Here is a 19,274-nt window from a genome sequence, read left to right as displayed (position 1 = left end):
CAGCCTTCTGACCCTGGAGGAACCCTTGAAATATTTTTCAGGCCTCGGGAAACCCCTGCACATTCAGGCTCAAATATAGGCCAGAAGTTGTTGTTGTTTATTCGTTTAGTCGCTTCCGACTCTTCGTGACTTCATGGACCAGCCCACGCCAGAGCTTCCTGTCGGTCGTCAACACCCCCAGCTCCCCCAGGGACGAGTCCGTCACTTCTAGAATATCATCCATCCACCTTGCCCTTGGTCGGCCCCTCTTCCTTTTGCCTTCCACTCTCCCTAGCATCAGCATCTTCTCCAGGCTGTCCTGTCTTCTCATTATGTGGCCAAAGTATTTCAGTTTTGCCTTTAATATCATTCCCTCAAGTGAGTAGTCTGGCTTTATTTCCTGGAGGATGGACTGGTTGGATCTTCTTGCAGTCCAAGGCACTCTCAGAATTTTCCTCCAACACCACAGTTCAAAAGCATCGATCTTCCTTCGCTCAGCCTTCCTTATGGTCCAGCTCTCGCAGCCATATGTTACTACAGGGAACACCATTGCTTTAACTATGCGGGCCTTTGTTGTCAGTGTGATGTCTCTGCTCTTAACTATTTTATCGAGATTTGTCATTGCTCTTCTTCCAAGGATTAAGCGTCTTCTGATTTCCTGACTGCAGTCAGCATCTGCAGTAATCTTTGCACCTAGGAATACAAAGTCTTTCACTGCTTCTACGTTTTCTCCCTCTATTTGCCAGTTATCAATCAAGCTGGTTGCCATAATCTTGGTTTTTTTGAGGTTTAGCTGCAAACCAGCTTTTGCACTTTCTTCTTTCACCTTCATCATAAGGCTCCTCAGTTCCTCTTCATTTTCAGCCATCAAAGTGGTATCATCTGCATATCTGAGATTGTTAATGTTTCTTCCAGAGATTTTAACTCCAGCCTTGGATTCCTCAAGGCCAGCTTGTCGCATGATGTGTTCTGCATACAAGTTGAATAGGTAGGGTGAGAGTATACAGCCCTGCCGTACTCCTTTCCCAATCTTAAACCAGTCTGTTGTTCCGTGGTCTGTTCTTACTGTTGCTACTTGGTCGTTATACAGATTCCTCAGGAGGCATACAAGATGACTTGGTATCCCCATACCACTAAGAACTTGCCACAATTTGTTATGGTCCACACAGTCAAAGGCTTTAGAATAGTCAATAAAACAGAAAGAGATGTTTTTCTGAAACTCCCTGGCTTTTTCCATTATCCAGCGGATATTGGCAATTTGGTCTCTAGTTCCTCTGCCTTTTCTAAACCCAGCTTGTACATCTGGCAATTCTCGCTCCATGAATTGCTGAAGTCTACCTTGCAGGATCTTGAGCATTACCTTACTGGCATGTGAAATGAGTGCCACTGTTCGATAGTTTGAACATTCTTTAGTGTTCCCCTTTTTTGGTATGGGGATATAAGTTGATTTTTTCCAGTCTGATGGCCATTCTTGTGTTTTCCAAATTTGCTGGCATATAGCATGCATTACCTTGACAGCATCATCTTGCAAGATTTTGAACAGTTCAGCTGGGATGCCGTCGTCTCCTGTTGCCTTGTTATTAGCAATGCTTCTTAAGGCCCACTCAACTTCACTCTTCAGGATGTCTGGCTCTAGCTCACCGACCACACCGTCAAAGCTATCCCCGATATTGTTATCCTTCCTATACAGGTTTTCTGTATATTCCTGCCACCTTTTCTTGATCTCTTCTTCTTCTGTTAGGTCCTTGCCATCTTTGTTTTTGATCATACCCATTTTTGCCTGGAATTTACCTCCAATGTTTCTAATTTTCTGGAAGAGGTCTCTTGTCCTTCCTATTCTATTGTCTTCTTCCACTTCCGCGCATTGCTTGTTTAAAAATAATTCCTTATCTCTTCTGGCTAACCTCTGGAATTTTGCATTTAATTGGGCATATCTCCCCCTATCACTGTTGCCTTTTGCTTTCCTTCTTTCTTGGGCTACTTCTAGTGTCTCAGCAGACAGCCATTTTGCCTTCTTGGTTTTCTCTTTCTTTGGGATGTATTTTGTTGCCGCCTCCTGAACAATGCTGCCAACTTCTGTCCAGAGTTCTTCCGGGACCCTATCTACTAAGTCCAGTCCCTTAAATCGATTCTTCACCTCCACTGCATATTCCTTAGGAATATTAGTGAGCTCATATCTAGTTGATCTGTGGGTCTTCCCTAATCTCTTTAGTCTGATCCTAAATTGTGCAAGAAGAAGTTCGTGATCTGAACTACAGTCAGCTCCAGGCCTTGTTTTTACCGACTGTACAGATGTCCGCCACCTTTGGCTGCAAAGGATGTAATCAATCTGATTTCGGTGTTGTCCATCTGGTGAAGTCCATGTATAAAGCCGTCTCTTAGGTTGTTGGAAGAGAGTGTTTGTTATGCAGAGTGAATTGTCTTGGCAAAATTCTATCAGCCTGTGTCCTGCTTCGTTTTGTTCTCCCAGGCCATACTTACCTGTAATTCGAGGTGTCATTTGACTGCCCACCTTAGCATTCCAGTCTCCTGTGATGAAAATAACATCTCTTTTAGGCGTGTTGTCCAGTAGGTGCTGCAGATCCTCATAGAACTGCTCTACTTCAGCTTCTTCAGCATTTGTGGTTGGGGCGTATATTTGGATCACTGTGATGTTAGATGGCTTGCCCTGAATTCGAATTGAGATCATTCTGTCATTTTTTGGGTTGTATCCAAGCACTGCTTTAGCCACTTTACTATTAATTATGAAGGCTACTCCATTTCTTCTGTGGTCCTCTTGTCCGCAGTAGTAGATCTGGTGGTCATTTGATGTGAAGTGGCCCATTCCAGTCCATTTCAGTTCACTGACGCCCAGAATGTCTATCTTTAATCTTGACATCTCACCAATAACCACATCCAATTTGCCCTGGCTCATAGATCTTACATTCCAGGTTCCGATGGTGTGTTGATCCTTAGAACATTGGATTCGCCGTTCACCACCAGCACCGTCGGCCGCTAGCCGTCCTTTCGGCTTTGAGCTAGCTGCGTCATCACGTCTGGGGCTAGTTGAGCTCATCCTCTGTTCCTCCCCAGTAGCATTTTGACCATCTTCCGACCTGGGGGTCTCATCTTCCGATGGTATACCGACATATCTCTGGTTGTACTGATCCATTTAGTTTTCACGGCAAGAATACTGAGGTGGGTTGCCATTACCTTCCCCAGGGATCGCATTTAGTCTGACCTCTCTGTCATGACCTTCCCGTCTTGGGTGGCCCTTCACGGTTTAGCTCATGGCATCATTGAGGTGCTCAAGCTCCAGCACCACGACAAGGTAACGATCCTTTGCTGAAGAGGCCAGAAGTTACAAAATTATAATATTCATTTCATGTGTAGGCCTGTATGTATGCACTAACGGTGTTCTTCAACCAAAAATAAAGAATGAAACTTACCTCTTTAATATGAAGTTGCCTGAGTTTGAAATAATTTTTTAAATAAATTGTGATCTCCCAGGGAACCCCTAGTCTCTCGTGGAACCCTGGGCTTCCACAGAACCCTAGTTGAGAAACCCTGATCTAAACTATAGTGCATGTTTAAGCATTCTAGTCCGCTGTACTCTGTTAATCTCCAGATGCTGTTGAGCCCAGTTCCCTTCAGCTCTGGCCCACACTGCCAACAGTCATTGATATTGGGAGTCTTGTATCCCCAGAATCCCCAGCCCAGCTTTAAAGAATATCCAAATTTACTGGATTAATTCCAGTGTGAGTTTTTAATATTTTTAAACTTTTAATATCTACATGTGAAGAATTTTATTGAACTTAAAACTCATTTTTGTCTGTTAATAACAAAACAGAACATGGCTATGCACAATATGTGAACCCAGTTGCTACCAAACAGCCCTGCATAATGTGAGAACTATTAAGTTGACATCAGCTTTGCTGCTGATGAGATGGTTAACAAACCCTGTGTTTTAAAAGATTGAGGTAGGCATTCAAATCAGATTGACTAACATGTTGAGTCTTGGCATAAAAATCAGCTTGTATGGTGCAGATCTGCAGTGAATTAGAGATTACTTCAGTTCTTCTCTTATTCATAAAAGGGGCTGTGGCTGGAAAATTGGGACTCCTTCATAATGATTTATTCATAAGTTATAACCTACTTTTCATTAACAATAATGCAGATAGGAAAAACATCCTACTCTTGCTGTAGCATCAACATCTTTGCTACCATCTCCAATTGCTATACCTTCATATCCTTTTGTAATCAAGGTAAATTTAAAAAGACTGACCCAAGATGTTCTGGTGACACAGATATATCCAAATGACCACATCACGAGGACTTCTTCTGGGCCAAGGGACATCCACTTGGAGCCTCTGGGTGAGTTGCAAAGTCCCAAACTTTAATGTAGGATTATATAGGTTCATGATGCAAAATAAATGTGACTCAGAATCATGTTTCTTGCTTAACAATCACTATTTCCAAGACTTAATGATCTATCTAACGCAAGCAGATGCTGTGATGGCTATGTTTATGCTAGAAGTATAAACAGTTTGCTTCCAATTATCCTAGAATCAGCCATTTCCTCCACCCAATGATAGGACCGATATTTGGTGACCGTTTAATACCAAATAATATATACACAATCACTAACCAAAGCAATGTCTTCTGGCTCCCAATTGCTGCTTTCTCAGTCCCAAAAGCTAGGAGGGAGCATTCCCGTTATTTCTCTCAGCAACTAATATTCAAAGAAACACCGAGCTTCTGTTAACGGTTGCACATCACTGCCTCGCCAAAAAGAGACCCACGAATTTGTTTAATCCATTTAAACCAATTCAAGCCACTGTCCTCACTGCCCCATTTATGACAACGTATTTCACGTGCAGTCTGAGAAAAGGGTTCTTTTTAAATCTAAATGTCTGTGGCAGATCGAAACCTCATGCCAACCAGAAGACGTGCAGATACATCAAGAAATGAATGACATAAACTGAAATCGCGACGCCCAAAAAAGGACTTTGAGAGGCCGATGACGTTTCTACATTTTTCTGCACAAGCCGAAGGACTGGAATAATGCCCCTAACCAAGATGGCTGCTCCCCCACTCAGCTCTCGGGCTACGCGACATTAACCGGAACTGATCTTCGCTTGTTTCTTTTTCCTCTTCTTTCCCCGGAAGTTATTGGGATTTCTTTCGCGATCCGGAGATGGACGCTGAAGAGAGAGACGGGAATCGTCGTTGTCGTAACGATTGGGAATGGTGAGGCATTGGCGCTACAAACCTTATAACATCTTAGAGGATCGGCTAAGATTAGGAAGAGGGAACAACTTCGCTTCTTGCTTAAAAAACCTAAAACGGCTGAGGCGGACGGGAGACGCATGCGCAAGGGGGCTGGGGAGTAGAACTGCGCACGCGCTTTTCGCTGGCCCCTTTCCTCTCTCGCCGCGGTTCTTGAATACTGGGGCGAAATCCCACCAACTTGGTTCGCTTGCGCTGATTTAATTCGCCTTGTTTGCATGAGGTTTCATTAATTGTGCATCATCCTGCATTTCCCGTGAGGCAGTTTTCCGTCTTCTTCCAGATACGTTAGATTACAACTCCCATAAGGCCAAACTTCTGGAAAGCATTAGATAGGGAAGGCTGTTAAATTTGGAACAAGACTCTTTACTTTGGGTTTTCTGTCTTCATCACACCACTCACTACTTTCCTTAATCTGATGTCCACCAAGTAAATTCTTACAATTTTTGGTCACAGAAATTGATGTTTGACACATCTGGAGGGCTCCAGGTTAAAGAAGGCTGCATCAATATAATAAAAGGTGGAAGTCACCCCAAAACTAGATCAGTGCATTTGAACTTGCGAGAAAAGAGTATGACTTGCCATTGCACCACACTATCATTTTTATTTGAAATCTATTTTGTCATATTTCTTTTAAGTCATGGAATAGAGTTGTGGCTTGGATCCTGTATTCCTTTTAATCCAGAATTGGAATAATGTCATGTTAGTAATTCTACTTTGCAAAACATGATATGCAAAGTAGCTGTGACACCACTGTTAAACCACTTTGGGCCTGAATATTGTGTCATTTTATTTGTTATTGTATTTATATGCTACTTTTCTTCTGGGAGTTAAAGCAGAGTTGGATTGTTAGTCGTGGATGGGAGACTATCCAGAAATCCCAGAGTTGTAGAACTTGAACAGGCAACAACAAAGCACTTCTGTGTTCCTACCAAGGAAATAAGATGGACAGATTCATGTACCCATCAGGAATTGAGCTTGATATGAGGGTATTTCCTTTAATTGGCCCAGCAAGTAGCAGCAACTAGGTCACTAGATCAACCAGCACACTGATACTGAAGTACCAACCAAGGTTAGCTCTGGTTATTACTTGGCTAGGAAACTATTGGATTGTCCCAAAGCTGTAAAATAAAACAGGAAGTTGAAAAACATCCTGGAAGAAGAAAGTGGCAATTTAGTGATGCCAAACAAACAACTTCATGTATCCATGAAGTTACCAGAGTAAAGACTCAAGAGAGTCTCTCTTTTTCTAAGAGCTCAAGATGGTGTATGTGTCTTTTTCATTTTAACATTACAATAATCCTGTGGAAAACAGTTGAGCTGAAAGATAGTTATTGGCCCAAAGACTGAGCTCCAAACTGAGTGTACAGGTAGTCCTTGTTTAGTGACTGTCAGACAGCAACCATTCGCAGTTACGATGGTGATGAAAAACTAATTTGTGACCAGTGCCTGCATTTATGATCTTCACAGTGTCTCTCTTAGTCACATGTTTGCCATTACAGTCAGTCACTGTGCCTGACCCGCTCCCCCCCCCCAACAGTGGAGAGATTGCCTAAACAACCTGTATCTTCTTGAGCCGCTTTAGCACAGTGGAATCCCTAAAAAGTGCTAACTGCAAGTTCACAAGCTCAGCTCTATGACCCTAATTAGTTGATTAGAACCCTCCAGGCTGTTTTCTGACACTGACAGGGCCCTAATCAGTTTCACACTAAAGCTTTCCTTTGCCTCCTAAGCAGTTCATGGTGAGGTCCTAAGCAAACAGCCAGTGCTAGTGCATTCCTTTCAATGTGTATTCTCCATTGTTTGCCTGCTTGCTCTCTTGTAATCTATTCCTCTCCAGTGAATGTAAATGCAAACATCATTTCTCTTCTTGCTAATTATCCCAGCATTGGGGTGAGTGTTCCAAAGGGCAGGGAATGGGGAAAAGGGGCTATAAGATTTACCCTTTTACCAGGCTTCCTTGTGATTCAAGTTCCAGAAACCTTCCCTGCCATTTGGCTCACCAGGCTGTTTCCAAAGCAAAGAAAAGCTGAAGTAAAATCATAAGCACAGTCAGAGGCATGTGATTTTCACTTAGCGACTGCTTTGCATAATGACCAAATCACTGGAACCAATTGTGGTCACTGAACGTGGACTACCTGTAGTTGCTCCTAACAACCAAGCAGAACAATGACCAAAATGATTATGTCCACTACTATAAACTCTGTTCCTCCTTGAAAACTACTGTGATGGAAAATGCCTTCTATGTAATACTAATTATAGTAGTAGAGCACATTGCTTAAAATAATTTCTTCTGAAATTAGTATGATAGTACATTCCCAAGCAAAAATATATTAGAATAAAGCAGGTGCTTAACTTGCTTTTAAGTTATATATTCTAAGCATACAATTTCTTTTAGACTTCTGGGACTGCTGGATACAGGTGAACCCATAATTAGTTTGTGCAAAAGTGCTTTCCTTTGCTTCCCTCTGCATCATCATAGATATTGCTGTAACATGGGATCCAATCAGAACTATTGTAGCACGAGGCACTGAATCTGTGCTCCTGTCTCTGTGGCAGACACTTTGGATTCCAGACTGATGGCGTCGGGTACAGCTAGCCGCTCTGAAGACGAAGAGTCTCTAGCAGGACAAAAAAGGAGCTCATCGCAAGTATCGGGTGCCATTCCAAAACGACGTAGTTCATCCAGGTACCATGATGGACATGGCTGGGAAGGTGGTTCAGGGAAAGGAGGACATCTAGCTTCCAAACGTAGCTTTAGTTTGGAAAGTTGAGCTACAAAAAGGAATATAGAATATAGAATTATGGTGCTTGTTGGAAATGAGTGCTGAAGTATAGCTAAATAGACTGGATACTTTACATATGCAGATGCAATGTGGCCATTGTTTTCAAAGAGGAAGCTCAAAATTGGTGTTCATTCTGAGTAAAACCTATTGAAGTTGCTCCTTTTGAAGCAATCACAAACCGTTTTTCCGTCTCCCAGTTTGCATGGATTAAGTCAGGTGGCTGGCAACAGGGCTATCTAATCAAACTGTGGTCTCATGTTTGTTATCCAGACAAACTTGGTGGCTTCCCTTGATACTCCCTTAATTGAGAGAAAGGATGGAGTCTTGGGAATCACAAAACACATCAAAAGTGACCATATTTGTGCCCCTCTTGAAGATAAAAGCAAAGAAAAGAATTGCTGATTAGAGAACAGTGTTTGATTTCTTTCCAGTACATTTCAGTGTTTGTGGTCAAAGGGCCTAGATGCTACTGCTCTGACGGATAAGATCTTTATCCTGTAAAATTGCATTTGAGTTATAAAATATGTCTCAAACTTTTTGACTACACAGTTGTGTTCATGTAATACATTAAGTCACTCAGGTCATCTTATCCCATATCCTATGCAGATTCTTAACCACAATTGATAGCGTTCCCATGATTAAGTGTATTGTCTAAATCTGAAACAATTGCTATTTCCAGTCAGCGCTAACCAGAATTCTACACCAACAATTAATCTTAGTTTCAAGTTCTTATTAGAGTTAACTGGAAATAATGGCTGCTCTTAATTATTGCAAAAACATGACAGTAAAATAATTGTGTGTGGTTGCGTATTAATCAGCCTGAGTGAATGAGGATATTGTGCAAATGTGTCCTCCAAGTACTGTTGTTACGATACTGGTTGACTTAAAACTCATTTGTGCCCTATTGACATATAGCTCAGGCTTTTCTTAGCAGAATTTGTGGACCAGGTCCTTTAAATGAAAGAATTTCCACTGAAATTACCCATGACTTGCTGTTGTTTGTAGAAGTTCTAAAGGGAGTAGGGAAGGGGATATCTGTTTCCCTGAGATTCTGGCAATACGGATGCTCACCATTCTAGGTTCATCAAGCGGAAGAAGTTTGATGATGAGCTGGTAGAAAGCAGCCTTGCCAAATCATCCAGCCGGGCCAAAGGCCCTAGTGGGGTAGAGCCTGGACGCTGCTCTGGCAGTGAGCCGTCTTCTAGTGAAAAGAAGAAGGTGAGTCAGTGACTGATCGCCATCATCCTGTTTCACGGGGAGGGGGGGGAGGGCTCCTATTGTGCTCCTCTGTGCAGCACATAAGATAGTTTTACTGTAAATGTATCTATGACTTTTTTATTGAGTCCACATTCCAGTACAGAATATCCATGCATAACTTAAATACATAGATACATATTGTACATCACAGCAATGAATTTTCCCTGACAAGTTAAAAGCCTTAGTTAACTGAGAAACGATGGTGCCCAACCTTTTAGTTGGTTTTTTGGTCATCTGCAAGTCTGACTGGCAGTTTGTTTAGAAGCAGTTTCTTTTGTTGCTCTATAACTGACAGTACATTCTAAAAGCTGAGCTGGTTTGAAACCCTCTTTCATGGAATAAGCCAATCCTGCCAGTCAGAATCTGTTCCTGTGTCCTTGTAGGAAAGCTGGAATCCAGGGGCTTCTACTTCCTGTCACCTCTGCTGCCTTCTGAATTCAAAGCCTGCAGGAGACTCTCTGGGTGGATGAAATAGTCTTTCCCTCTTCCTTCTCCTGCCCTTTCTCTGCTACCACCATCTTGCAGCAAATAGCCTGACTTCTTGGGTTAAGGCCAAGAAGTTGCTTGGTTGCAGTGGGGTATTTCTGAGCGATGTGGCAGGACAAGCAGAAGGCATGTCAAGATGGTCTTGATTACTCTGACAGGTCAAACTGTCCCTGTCCGTGGCCCTGACAGATATGTTGCAGCTGGTTCAGATGGGCAATTAGATTTTAATTGAAGGTTGATGGCTACCTTGAATGTTCAAACTGTAGAAAGCTGAGGTGTAAGCCTGGTTTAGAATGGTATATGAATGCCAGGTCTCTCTCTGCCTGGGGTAATGTTTCTTAAACTTTTTTCTCCCAGGACCCCTTCCCACTTCTAAAATTATGGAATATAATAAACTCAAAAGAGCTTTTGTTTGTATGGGTTATATTTATCAATATTTACTATATTAAATATTAAAATTGATGCATTCATTGCCCCTACCGCTTCTCACAATTGTTTGATGGGATTTTAATTTTGTATTATTTTTCAACATAGTGGGGCAAATAATTTTGATTTTGCAGACCTCTGAGAAGGACTTGGGGGAGACCCCCAGGGGTCCTAGGACCAAACTTTAAGAAACATTGGCCTAGGGTAAAGGTCTCTTAACCCACTATGAAATTTAGCTATTTTATTATCCAGCTGTCTGGAGTATTTTGGCTTCCCTCGCTGCTGTGTCTGTTGTGGTTCTGTATCACTTTCCCGCTCTGCCTCTTCAGGTGTCCAAGTCCATCTCAGCCCCCGTTACTCCGAGCCCTGCTCCAAATCCCAGCCTCACCAAGCGGATGAAGAAGAGCAAGCAGCCCTTGCAGGTCACCAAGGATTTGGGCCGCTGGAAACCCACCGATGATCTGTTGCTGATCAATGCTGTGCTTCAGGTAGTGGAATGGGCTTACAGTTAGGACACGTGTTCCAGGTGTTTATTCATATTGGCTCAGAAAGGGTATTTAAATCCTTTAGATGCCATTCTTTCATCAAGAAAACTAGAGTAGCTTACAAGAGGCTCCTAAGCAGTTCTCTTCAAAACATGTCTTCAGACCATTCTCAGCCTCTTCCTGGACCTCTTTAATGTGTGCCTCTACCAGTCAATATGGCCAGTATTGAAGCTGGTGGGTCAGTGGCCTGATTCAGTCCAAGGCAGCTGCAGAACCCCATTCATTCCTCTGCTGTGGTTTTCTGTAATCAGTTTTTGACTGCTTCATCCTCCGGTGGATTCTGTTCCTTTTAAGCTCAAAGTGCTTTAAGCCACTATACAGTAGTTGCTCCTTTCTTTTTTCTTTAAGAAAAAGCCTACTGGCCCCAAACCTGACTCTTCCTCTTTCTCTCTGAAGACCAATGATCTGACTTCTGTGCACCTGGGAGTGAAGTTCAGCTGTCGCTTTAATCTGCGGGAAATCCAGGAGCGGTGGTATGCTCTCCTCTATGACCCTGTGATTTCCAAGTAAGTCCTGTCATAGTCACACAATCCTGTTTTTCAAAAGGGGAAGTAGGAGAATAAAGCTGTGGTCAAGGCTCCCACTCTCTTGTTCCTAAGATTTGGCAGGTGGCAACTTGGGCCAGCTGAGGACTAGAAGCAGATCACTCTGTTATGGGAGGCAAGCATCCTGGTGTATGGGGAGAGAAGGTTTCCAGAGAGGCTTCCTTTGCAGAGATTGCAGAGATAATTATTTGGAAGTAAATTATATTGACTCAGTGGGTCCAACTTTCAAGCAGCATCTTGGAACGGGGGGTTGTGGGTGGCCATAGATGTGGCAAAGTATATGTTGGGTCTCTCCCTGCCACCCTTGCTGTATGGAAGCAATTGTCTGGCGAGGATTTCCCCATTCCTTTCAGTATAACTGGTACTGCTGCCTCTTTAGCGTCTCATGGCAGGAAAGAGACCTCTCTGAAACACCAATGGGGATTCATTGATTGCTAGGTGGGGAAGAGTGACTCATCAGGGTTCCCATCCCTTTTCCCACTTCATGCGCAGTTTCACAGCTGTTGAGAAGCAGTGGTGACTGCCTGCTCTCATGACTGTCTATAGGGAGGAGATATGACAAATGAGTGTAACTGCATGTGTGCCATCATTTTGATGTCATTGCGGCTTGCTGCAGATGCCACTGCCAGCTGAGATCTTTTCTTCTGTATCACAGGGGTGTTACCTAGCTGCTTCGATCCAGTGCTTGCAAATTGGATGTTAAATTCTTCCTCTTTCTTTGCAGAAGAAGCAAGCTCAGTGTGTTCAAACTGAGGAGAGGGTTGAGAGTCTCCAGCAGTGGGCCTGGTCTACTTGCATACAGATACAATTATGCATGATATAATTATGCTTGTTCTAGATAAGTGTGTCTTCAAAGTAGAGATGAATTTTGATTTCGGACCATTTTAAGAGCTAATTTGATACTCTGCTTCCTAGTGCATATTTTATTTACCTCTTCTTAGGTAAAGAAGGATTTCCTAGTCATATGGCACTAAAGACTAGAATCCTTACACTAGAGGAATAATAAACATTCTCAAAAATGACTGAGTGGGAAATGGTTTTATTTTATTTATTTTATTTTATTTATCAAACTTTATCACCACCTATCTCCCTCCCAAGGAGGGACTCTGGGTGGTTTACAATAAAAACTTAAGTTGAAAGAACTAGTTTCCAGTTCATCAGTGCTGGAATTAATGTGAAATGTTTATTCTGACATCTCCAACTTTTTTCTGAGAAAGTCATGATGCATTTCTTTGGAATAAATATCAGGGTGGCTTTCTAAAAGATTAGAAATCCTGACTTATATCTTCTTTAAAAAGGTAGGATGCATATATCGACTATTCAGAGCTTAAATGCATTGGATCTGTTTTCGTATTAATGAAGAGAGAGATACAACTCTACCCTGCATTCAGTTTACAGCCTTGTTTTTCTCTTTCCTTCTTTTCCTGCTGGTTGAATGCTGCTGGAGACTCTTTGAGAGACAGCCAGTCCCACTGAGTCTTACGCATTTTTGGTTCCCTTCTCTTCATTCTCCACCAGGCTGTCTTGCCAAGCAATGAGGCAGCTGCATCCTGAAGCCATTGCATCTATGCAGAGCAAAGTGCTATTCAGCAAAGCAGAGGAACAGCTGCTAAGCAAAGTGGGATCGGTAAGGAGTACTTCATCTGGTGTCGTACCTCTGGCCCTGGTAGCCCTGACACAAATCAGACTCGGGTTTCTGAGATCCCCTTTGGTATCAGTCTTTTAAGGCCCTCTCCAGTTCTGCTTTTTCCCATAGTTCATGGTGATTTCCTCTTCTCAGTGCCCAGAAGGTCTTTTTATGAGAGTTATTCTCTGTTTATGTAGTTAATACATATAATAGACCAAGTCAGAGCCATTTTAGAGCTGGTGCCATTGCAGATCTCACTCCTGTGGTCTTTCAGGGAATCTGAAGTTAGCAAAAGCATTGCAGACACAACCAGGCTTGAGTTAACACTTAAGCCTGATTAAGATCCCCAGTAGTGAAAATGATAACAACAGTAAACATCACCCTATGTAATGGTGACTCCTGCTTTCACCCTCTTTCTGCTGTTTGCCTAGACCAGTCAGCCTACTCTGGATACATTCCAGGATCTGCTGCACAAACACCCAGAAGTTTTCTACCCTTCCCGCACTGCTAAAGTCTTGCAGACACATTGGCAGCTCATGAAGCAGTACTACCTCCTGGATGATCAAACAGGTAAGGTGGCCTGCTGGTTTCCTGGCTGAGGCTGAGGCTGAGCCTGGGGTCTGAATTCTAAACTACCCTCTGCCCTCTCTGCAGTGCAGCCACTGCCCAAAGGAGACCAGGTGCTCAACTTCTCAGATGCTGAAGACATGATAGATGACAGCAAGCTGAAGTAAGTGAGAAGCCGGTAGATCATCCACCTCTCCTCTTAGCCATAGAGCATTGTGCCACCAATGTTGCTGTGCTGGCTTCGTGTTGGGCAAACATTCCTTCAGTGTTTAGAGTGACAGTTTGAAGTCACTCCTGTTCCCTTCCACAGAGGAGTGATTGAATGTCTAGGACTTGTGTTGCAATAGAGCTTAGATCTGATGACAGTAGTGGACTGGCTTGTACAGTGCCTTTCATTTCTCATCATTCTGCAGCCAGCATCCTGGCTTTCCTGGGGAATGCCAGCTGGAAATTGTTGGTCATCTACTTTTTGCAGCTGTGAGTGTTACTGTAGCTCCTGGGTTGCGCCAGTGGCAGAGTCTTAATCTGACCAAAGGTGCATACGTGTGTGTTTAATAATGGAACCACAGTGGAACAGAAGCAAATGCCAAACCGATACTGGAGTGATCAGTTGGCAATCCAAGATCTGCTGAACCTTCTGTCTTTGTCTCTCTCTTTCTCTCTACCCCTGCCCATTTCCCCTTTTACTATAGGGATGTACGAGATGAGGTGTTGGAACATGGTGAGTTAGATTTGGTTTGATAATGTGAAGCAAGGCGTGGAACGAAAAAAAACTTCCTCTTCCACAGATGGCTGTGTTTCTGCATTATCGGCTCTGTGTGGTTCTGACTATTTTCTGCTTGCTCAAAACTTTGGCTCTGTTGGAGAAGGAAATTCAAGGGGCTAGAATCTATGTTGGAAAGCTGTGGAGGAAAAGCAGGGTTGAACTTTATATGCTTGATGTGTAAGGGAAGATACAGGGTGTTCATCCTCCTTTTGGTAAGAACCTCTGAAGTTAGAAGCTTGAGAGCAGCAGGGCTGAAAGAAGGAAGAAGCCTTGTTGGAGAGAGGTGAGAGCTTAAAATGCCGGTATTCGTCAATCGATCTCTGCCGTGCTCTTGATCCTTCCTTTGGTTTTCCTTCAAAAAGGGGAGGAAAGAGCTGCCAGGATGGAATGGTGGTGGGAATCTAAGGAAGGGAATTTGAAAAAACCTAGGACTTCTAGGAGCTCAAATTATGTACAGCTTTATTATAAAATAATGCCGTGGCCCTCCTCTGTTAAATATGGGTTCACCGGGGTTATGACCCTCCTCCTTGCAGAACTGACGGTGGCAGACCGGAGGCAGAAGCGCGAAATTCGGCAGCTCGAGCAAGAGCTGCACAAATGGCAAGTGCTGGTGGATAGTATCACAGGTGAGAGAAGTCTGCCAGGGCCTCCTGTTGTGGAAAGAACTACCTGACAGCCTCGGAAGGAGGAGAGGAAGGGTGGAGCTGGAAGCCGGGCTTTGAAATCAGTGCTGTAAAGAAGGCCCAGGCGCGCTTTGCTCTCGCAGGTTTGCTGCTGGTGAGTCCCTTCTCCCAAAGCCTTGCCAGCCTACTTCCTCTTTTCTCTCCCCTAGGAATGAGCTCCCCTGATTTTGATAACCAGACCTTGGCTGTGCTGCGTGGGCGGATGGTGCGCTACCTCATGCGTTCCCGGGAGGTGAGTTCCGTTTTTCATTCAGCCGTGCCCAAACTAAGGAGATGAACTCTTTGTTACCAGGTTGGATCAAGGAGAGGAAGCTGGATCCTTTTTCAGCGGCACAGATTAGACATCAGGATCAAACCATAGGTATTTCTTAAAGAAAATATAATTTGATTTTGAGATACGTAGCGTATCTGCACATTCTGAAAGGCTGAAGACTCTTGGCTGGTTCAGTAAGAACGTTTTGATAGAAGAACAGTTCTTAATTGAAGAGGTAGGTACTGGTAATTTTTTATTGTCTCTCCAGACAGTGGAAGAGAAAACTGTACTGACACTGGAGTTGAGAATCAACATTGGTTTCTGATTTCCATTACCTTTACTATTACACCATTAGTATGTAATTTACTTTGTGCAGAAGGTGGCAACCTGAGAACCCCAGGTTTTTAAAGTGTATTTCTCAATCAGGGATGGACTTCGCTTTTTTTCCCACTTAACTTTGCTTGTCTCCATGCCATCATGTTCGCTCATTTTAGAAAAGTCAGTTAGCTTTTGCAAAATCAAAAACTGTGTACTCTGTCAGTTCACCTGATTCATTTTGATTGCTGAAGCCAGCAGAACACTGGCTCACTTGACATGAAGAGTGAAGTCTTCATCTAATTTCCTTTTCTAGATCACGCTTGGCAGAGCCACAAAAGACAATCAGATTGATGTGGATCTGGCACTGGAGGGTCCTGCTTGGAAAATTTCTCGCAAACAAGGTACTGGAAGAGATTCTTGTCTCTGAACTACTGAGAAAAATACATTTTATTGGACAGGATGTGTACAGCCATGGTAAGATTGAGTTAATGTCAGGAACCAGATCCCAGAGTCTTGTTTCTTTTTGTGGTTCCTGATATGCTGGCTTCACAATGCAAGATGTCTGAGAAATTTTTGCTAGGAGAAACAGCTGTCTTTAAAATTTGAAAGTACAGGTAGTCCTTGACTTACAACCACAATTGGGACTGAAATTTCTGTCTCTAAGCGGTGCAGTTGTAAAGTGAGACATCACATGACCACATTGCTTAGTGATGGCAATCCCTGTTGCTGTTGTTAAGTGAATTTCACCGGTCATTAGCGGAAGACTGACCCCAATCCAAGCCATTCTGGGCTTGGTCCCTCCCAGCCCTGAGCCTTGGTAAGGAAGGAGGGTGCTGGTGCATGTGAGTGAGTGAAGGGGGAAGGAGGGCATGGTGTGTATGTGAGCAAGCGAAGGGGGAAGGAGGGTGCGGTGTGTGCAAGCAAAGGCTGGGCTGGGTAAGGGAGACTTACCTGAGCAACTTGTGACCTCCCCTGCCAGCTTCCCCATTGACTTTGCTTGTGGGAAGCTGGCAGGGAAGGTTGCAAATGGTGATCATGTGATCACGGGGTGCTTGGCAACCAGTCGTAAGTGCAAACGTGACTGAAGGGGCGCTGCAATGGCCATAACTTCAGGGACTGGTCGTAAGCCCATTTTTTTCAGCACTGTTGTAACTTCAAATGGTCGCTGAACAAATGGTCGTAAGTCGAGGACTACCTGTAGGGCAAAAGTAAGATGGTATTTCATGATGACCACATGAAATCTTTGAGGCATTTTTTGGAATTCTATGAATTCCAGCCAACTCCCTAGATTTTCTCATATATTTACTGTCAACGTGTGAAAGGTGGCCTTTCTTCAGCTGCACAGTTTAATAGCCTTCTGTGGTTGGGAGATTGGCACTTGAATTTTTGACGATAACTATTTCTCAAGGAAAGTCAACATGTCCTTTAAAGGCAGTGCCATGGTGGCTCTGGCCTAAATGCACGTGGCTTAGGACACAGTTACATTCCCTTGTGGTTCTTTTCTATTACCTTCTTCCTGGGAAAGTCCAAGTCACCTTGATCTCTTCCTAAATGCGCACAGGTGTCATCAAGCTGAAGAACAACGGTGACTTTTTCTTGGCAAACGAAGGCCGACGGCCCATTTATGTTGATGGGCGGCCAGTGCTTTGTGGCAGCAAGTGGAAACTCAGCAATAACTCCGTGGTTGAGGTGAGCAGGGCCTGGCTGTGCTTGCTAGGAGAAAGTGTTTGAGTTAGATGCCTTCTTGCCTGTAGGGTGTAGCATTCTTGTTCTAGTCGTGTTTTCTTTTCAGAGGGTGGGAAGACGGGGCATTCAGAGCTTAGATTAAAATAAATAGCATTTCTTGCGAATTGATGCTGAATGTGTACTTTTTATTGTCACGTTATTTTTTAACTTGGTTTTGTGGAATAGTATTTAGAACTTTATGTTGGTTATGATTCTGCTTTACCTGTGTATTTTTAACATTTGAAGTGGGCAGAAAATAAATGTTGCTGCAATTGTAATAATAATAATATCCAGGGCAACTTACCAGCAGGTCCATCCCATACTAACAGCCTACCTGCATGGATTCAGTTGAGTCCAGGTGTTGTCAGTCTTCGCCAGCATGGCACCTTTCAGAGGGGTTGGGACTGCAGCTCCCAGATTGGTGAGGCTGCCTGAAATGAAGGGCTGGTTGGCGTTCCCCAGCTCTTAGCAAGAGCCAGGTGACACGAGTCCCTTTAGCCCAAGAGCTTTCTGGCTAGCTGCCACTGCAGGTACCTGCACTGGTAGGAAAGCTTCTCAAGGTGGGCCTTGCCTTATTGGGGTGAGAAAACAGAATATGCACAAGTAAACTGATTTAATTCTTCTCTCCCTCCCTCCTCTCTCTCTTTCCAGATTGCCAGCTTGCGCTTTGTTTTCCTCATCAACCAAGATCTGATTGCGCTGATCAAGGCAGAAGCTGCCAAAATTGCCCAGCCCTGAGGCTTGGATGAAACCAAAGGACCCCATCCCTCTTCCAGCAGGGACTGCTGTTTTCTTTGCTGCTAATGCAGCTTCCTCCAGTTTGCCTCCTTTGAGGCTAGGACCCAAAGCTCTCCTGGCCTTTTCTTTTAGCATCGAGGAACTCTGCTTTCTCTAGCAGCAGCCCCTGTGTGCGTGTGTGTGTGCGTGCGCGCACAGACACACTCACCCACTGGTGAGAGCAAGAGAAGGAGAGAGACTCAGGCTTAACTTTGGCCAACTGAAGCCCTTTGCTGAATTTCCTGGGTTGTATGGGAAATGGCTTGCTGCTGCTGCTGCTGATTCTTGTGCTTCACTCTCTTTGAGACAGAGTGACAAAATTTTTGAGGTGGGGATGTGGGGAGAGCCCACGTCAAGCTAATATAATAGTTATCAGTCCTCTCGTCTGCATTGTGTTAGTGCCATTTCTAGATGTCCGTTTTTCAGGTATTGTCCAATAGAATCTCAGTTCCCTGTGTATGAAAGAAAATGAGTTTTTAATTCCAAGTAAGGATGATTACAAAAATAGAGGTCCATCTGTTTCTGTCTGTTTATGTTGTACAAGAATATTCCTATTTTTCAGGGCTGTTGATAGACTAATGTTCCACTTCATCTACTGGTACCTGCCTCCCAAGTCCGGGTACATCCTTGCCTGCAACTACCTGAATGGTGGAATGAGCTTACAGGCGTGTTGTCAGTCACCATTTGGTTGTTTGGGCTTTTAAAAGTAATGGCAAAAATGGAGGTAAACCTGATTATTTAAGATGCAGCCTTTGCATTGCCACCTTTTAAACACATAACTTTTGTCTCCATTAAAGTTTCTGATGCAACAGTGCAGTTTGGCGTAGTGGCCTCAGTTGAACTAGCAATGAAGTTTATGGCAGATGGTTACGAATCTCCTTTCCCAGTATAACCAATTTTGCAACTGAAGTTTGTGGTTTTCATTAAACTTTGGCTAGTGATTCTGCACATTGTGATTTAGTGTGGGAAAGGTCATGAGCCTTGTAAGGACAGCACTCGAGCAACAGCAGTTCATAAATTAAGCAGTCAGAGTTCAAAACATACTTTTTATTTTATAAAAAGGGTGCCCAGCCCCAGTATTACATAGGGCTGGGAAAAGTCTTCTCGGACCTGCCTTCCCATTTGAAAACTACATGCTCAGGGGGAATTTCCACTCCAAGTTCACTGGCTATCCCCGCAGCAATGCCTAACAATCCAGCTGCCTGAAGGAAGAGTAGCTAAAGTGGAATCATGTGCAAATATCGGTACATTTGCATATTTCAAGCT

At 43.6% G+C, this 19,274-nt stretch overlaps 1 protein-coding gene across 1 annotated transcript; it reads left to right on the top strand.

Moving 5' to 3' along the window:
• Positions 1 to 5,120: 5,120 nt before the first annotated feature.
• Positions 5,121 to 18,822, top strand: MCRS1 (microspherule protein 1). The gene is made up of 14 exons (XM_063293550.1): positions 5,121 to 5,208; positions 7,730 to 7,936; positions 9,113 to 9,251; positions 10,532 to 10,690; positions 11,144 to 11,253; positions 12,811 to 12,919; positions 13,351 to 13,489; positions 13,574 to 13,649; positions 14,179 to 14,207; positions 14,786 to 14,878; positions 15,085 to 15,167; positions 15,820 to 15,907; positions 17,068 to 17,195; positions 17,883 to 18,822. The coding sequence occupies exons 2-14, from the start codon at positions 7,827 to 7,829 to the stop codon at positions 17,967 to 17,969; spliced, it is 1,350 nt and encodes a 449-aa protein (XP_063149620.1). The 5' UTR covers positions 5,121 to 5,208; positions 7,730 to 7,826; the 3' UTR covers positions 17,970 to 18,822.
• The last annotated feature ends 452 nt before the right edge of the window (positions 18,823 to 19,274 follow it).

The sequence above is a fragment of the Candoia aspera genome, chromosome 2, assembly GCF_035149785.1.
Source record: "Candoia aspera isolate rCanAsp1 chromosome 2, rCanAsp1.hap2, whole genome shotgun sequence".
Lineage (NCBI taxonomy): Eukaryota > Metazoa > Chordata > Lepidosauria > Squamata > Boidae > Candoia > Candoia aspera.
Note: the sequence above shows the minus strand (reverse complement) of the source record. Positions and strands in the feature narration are given on the sequence as shown.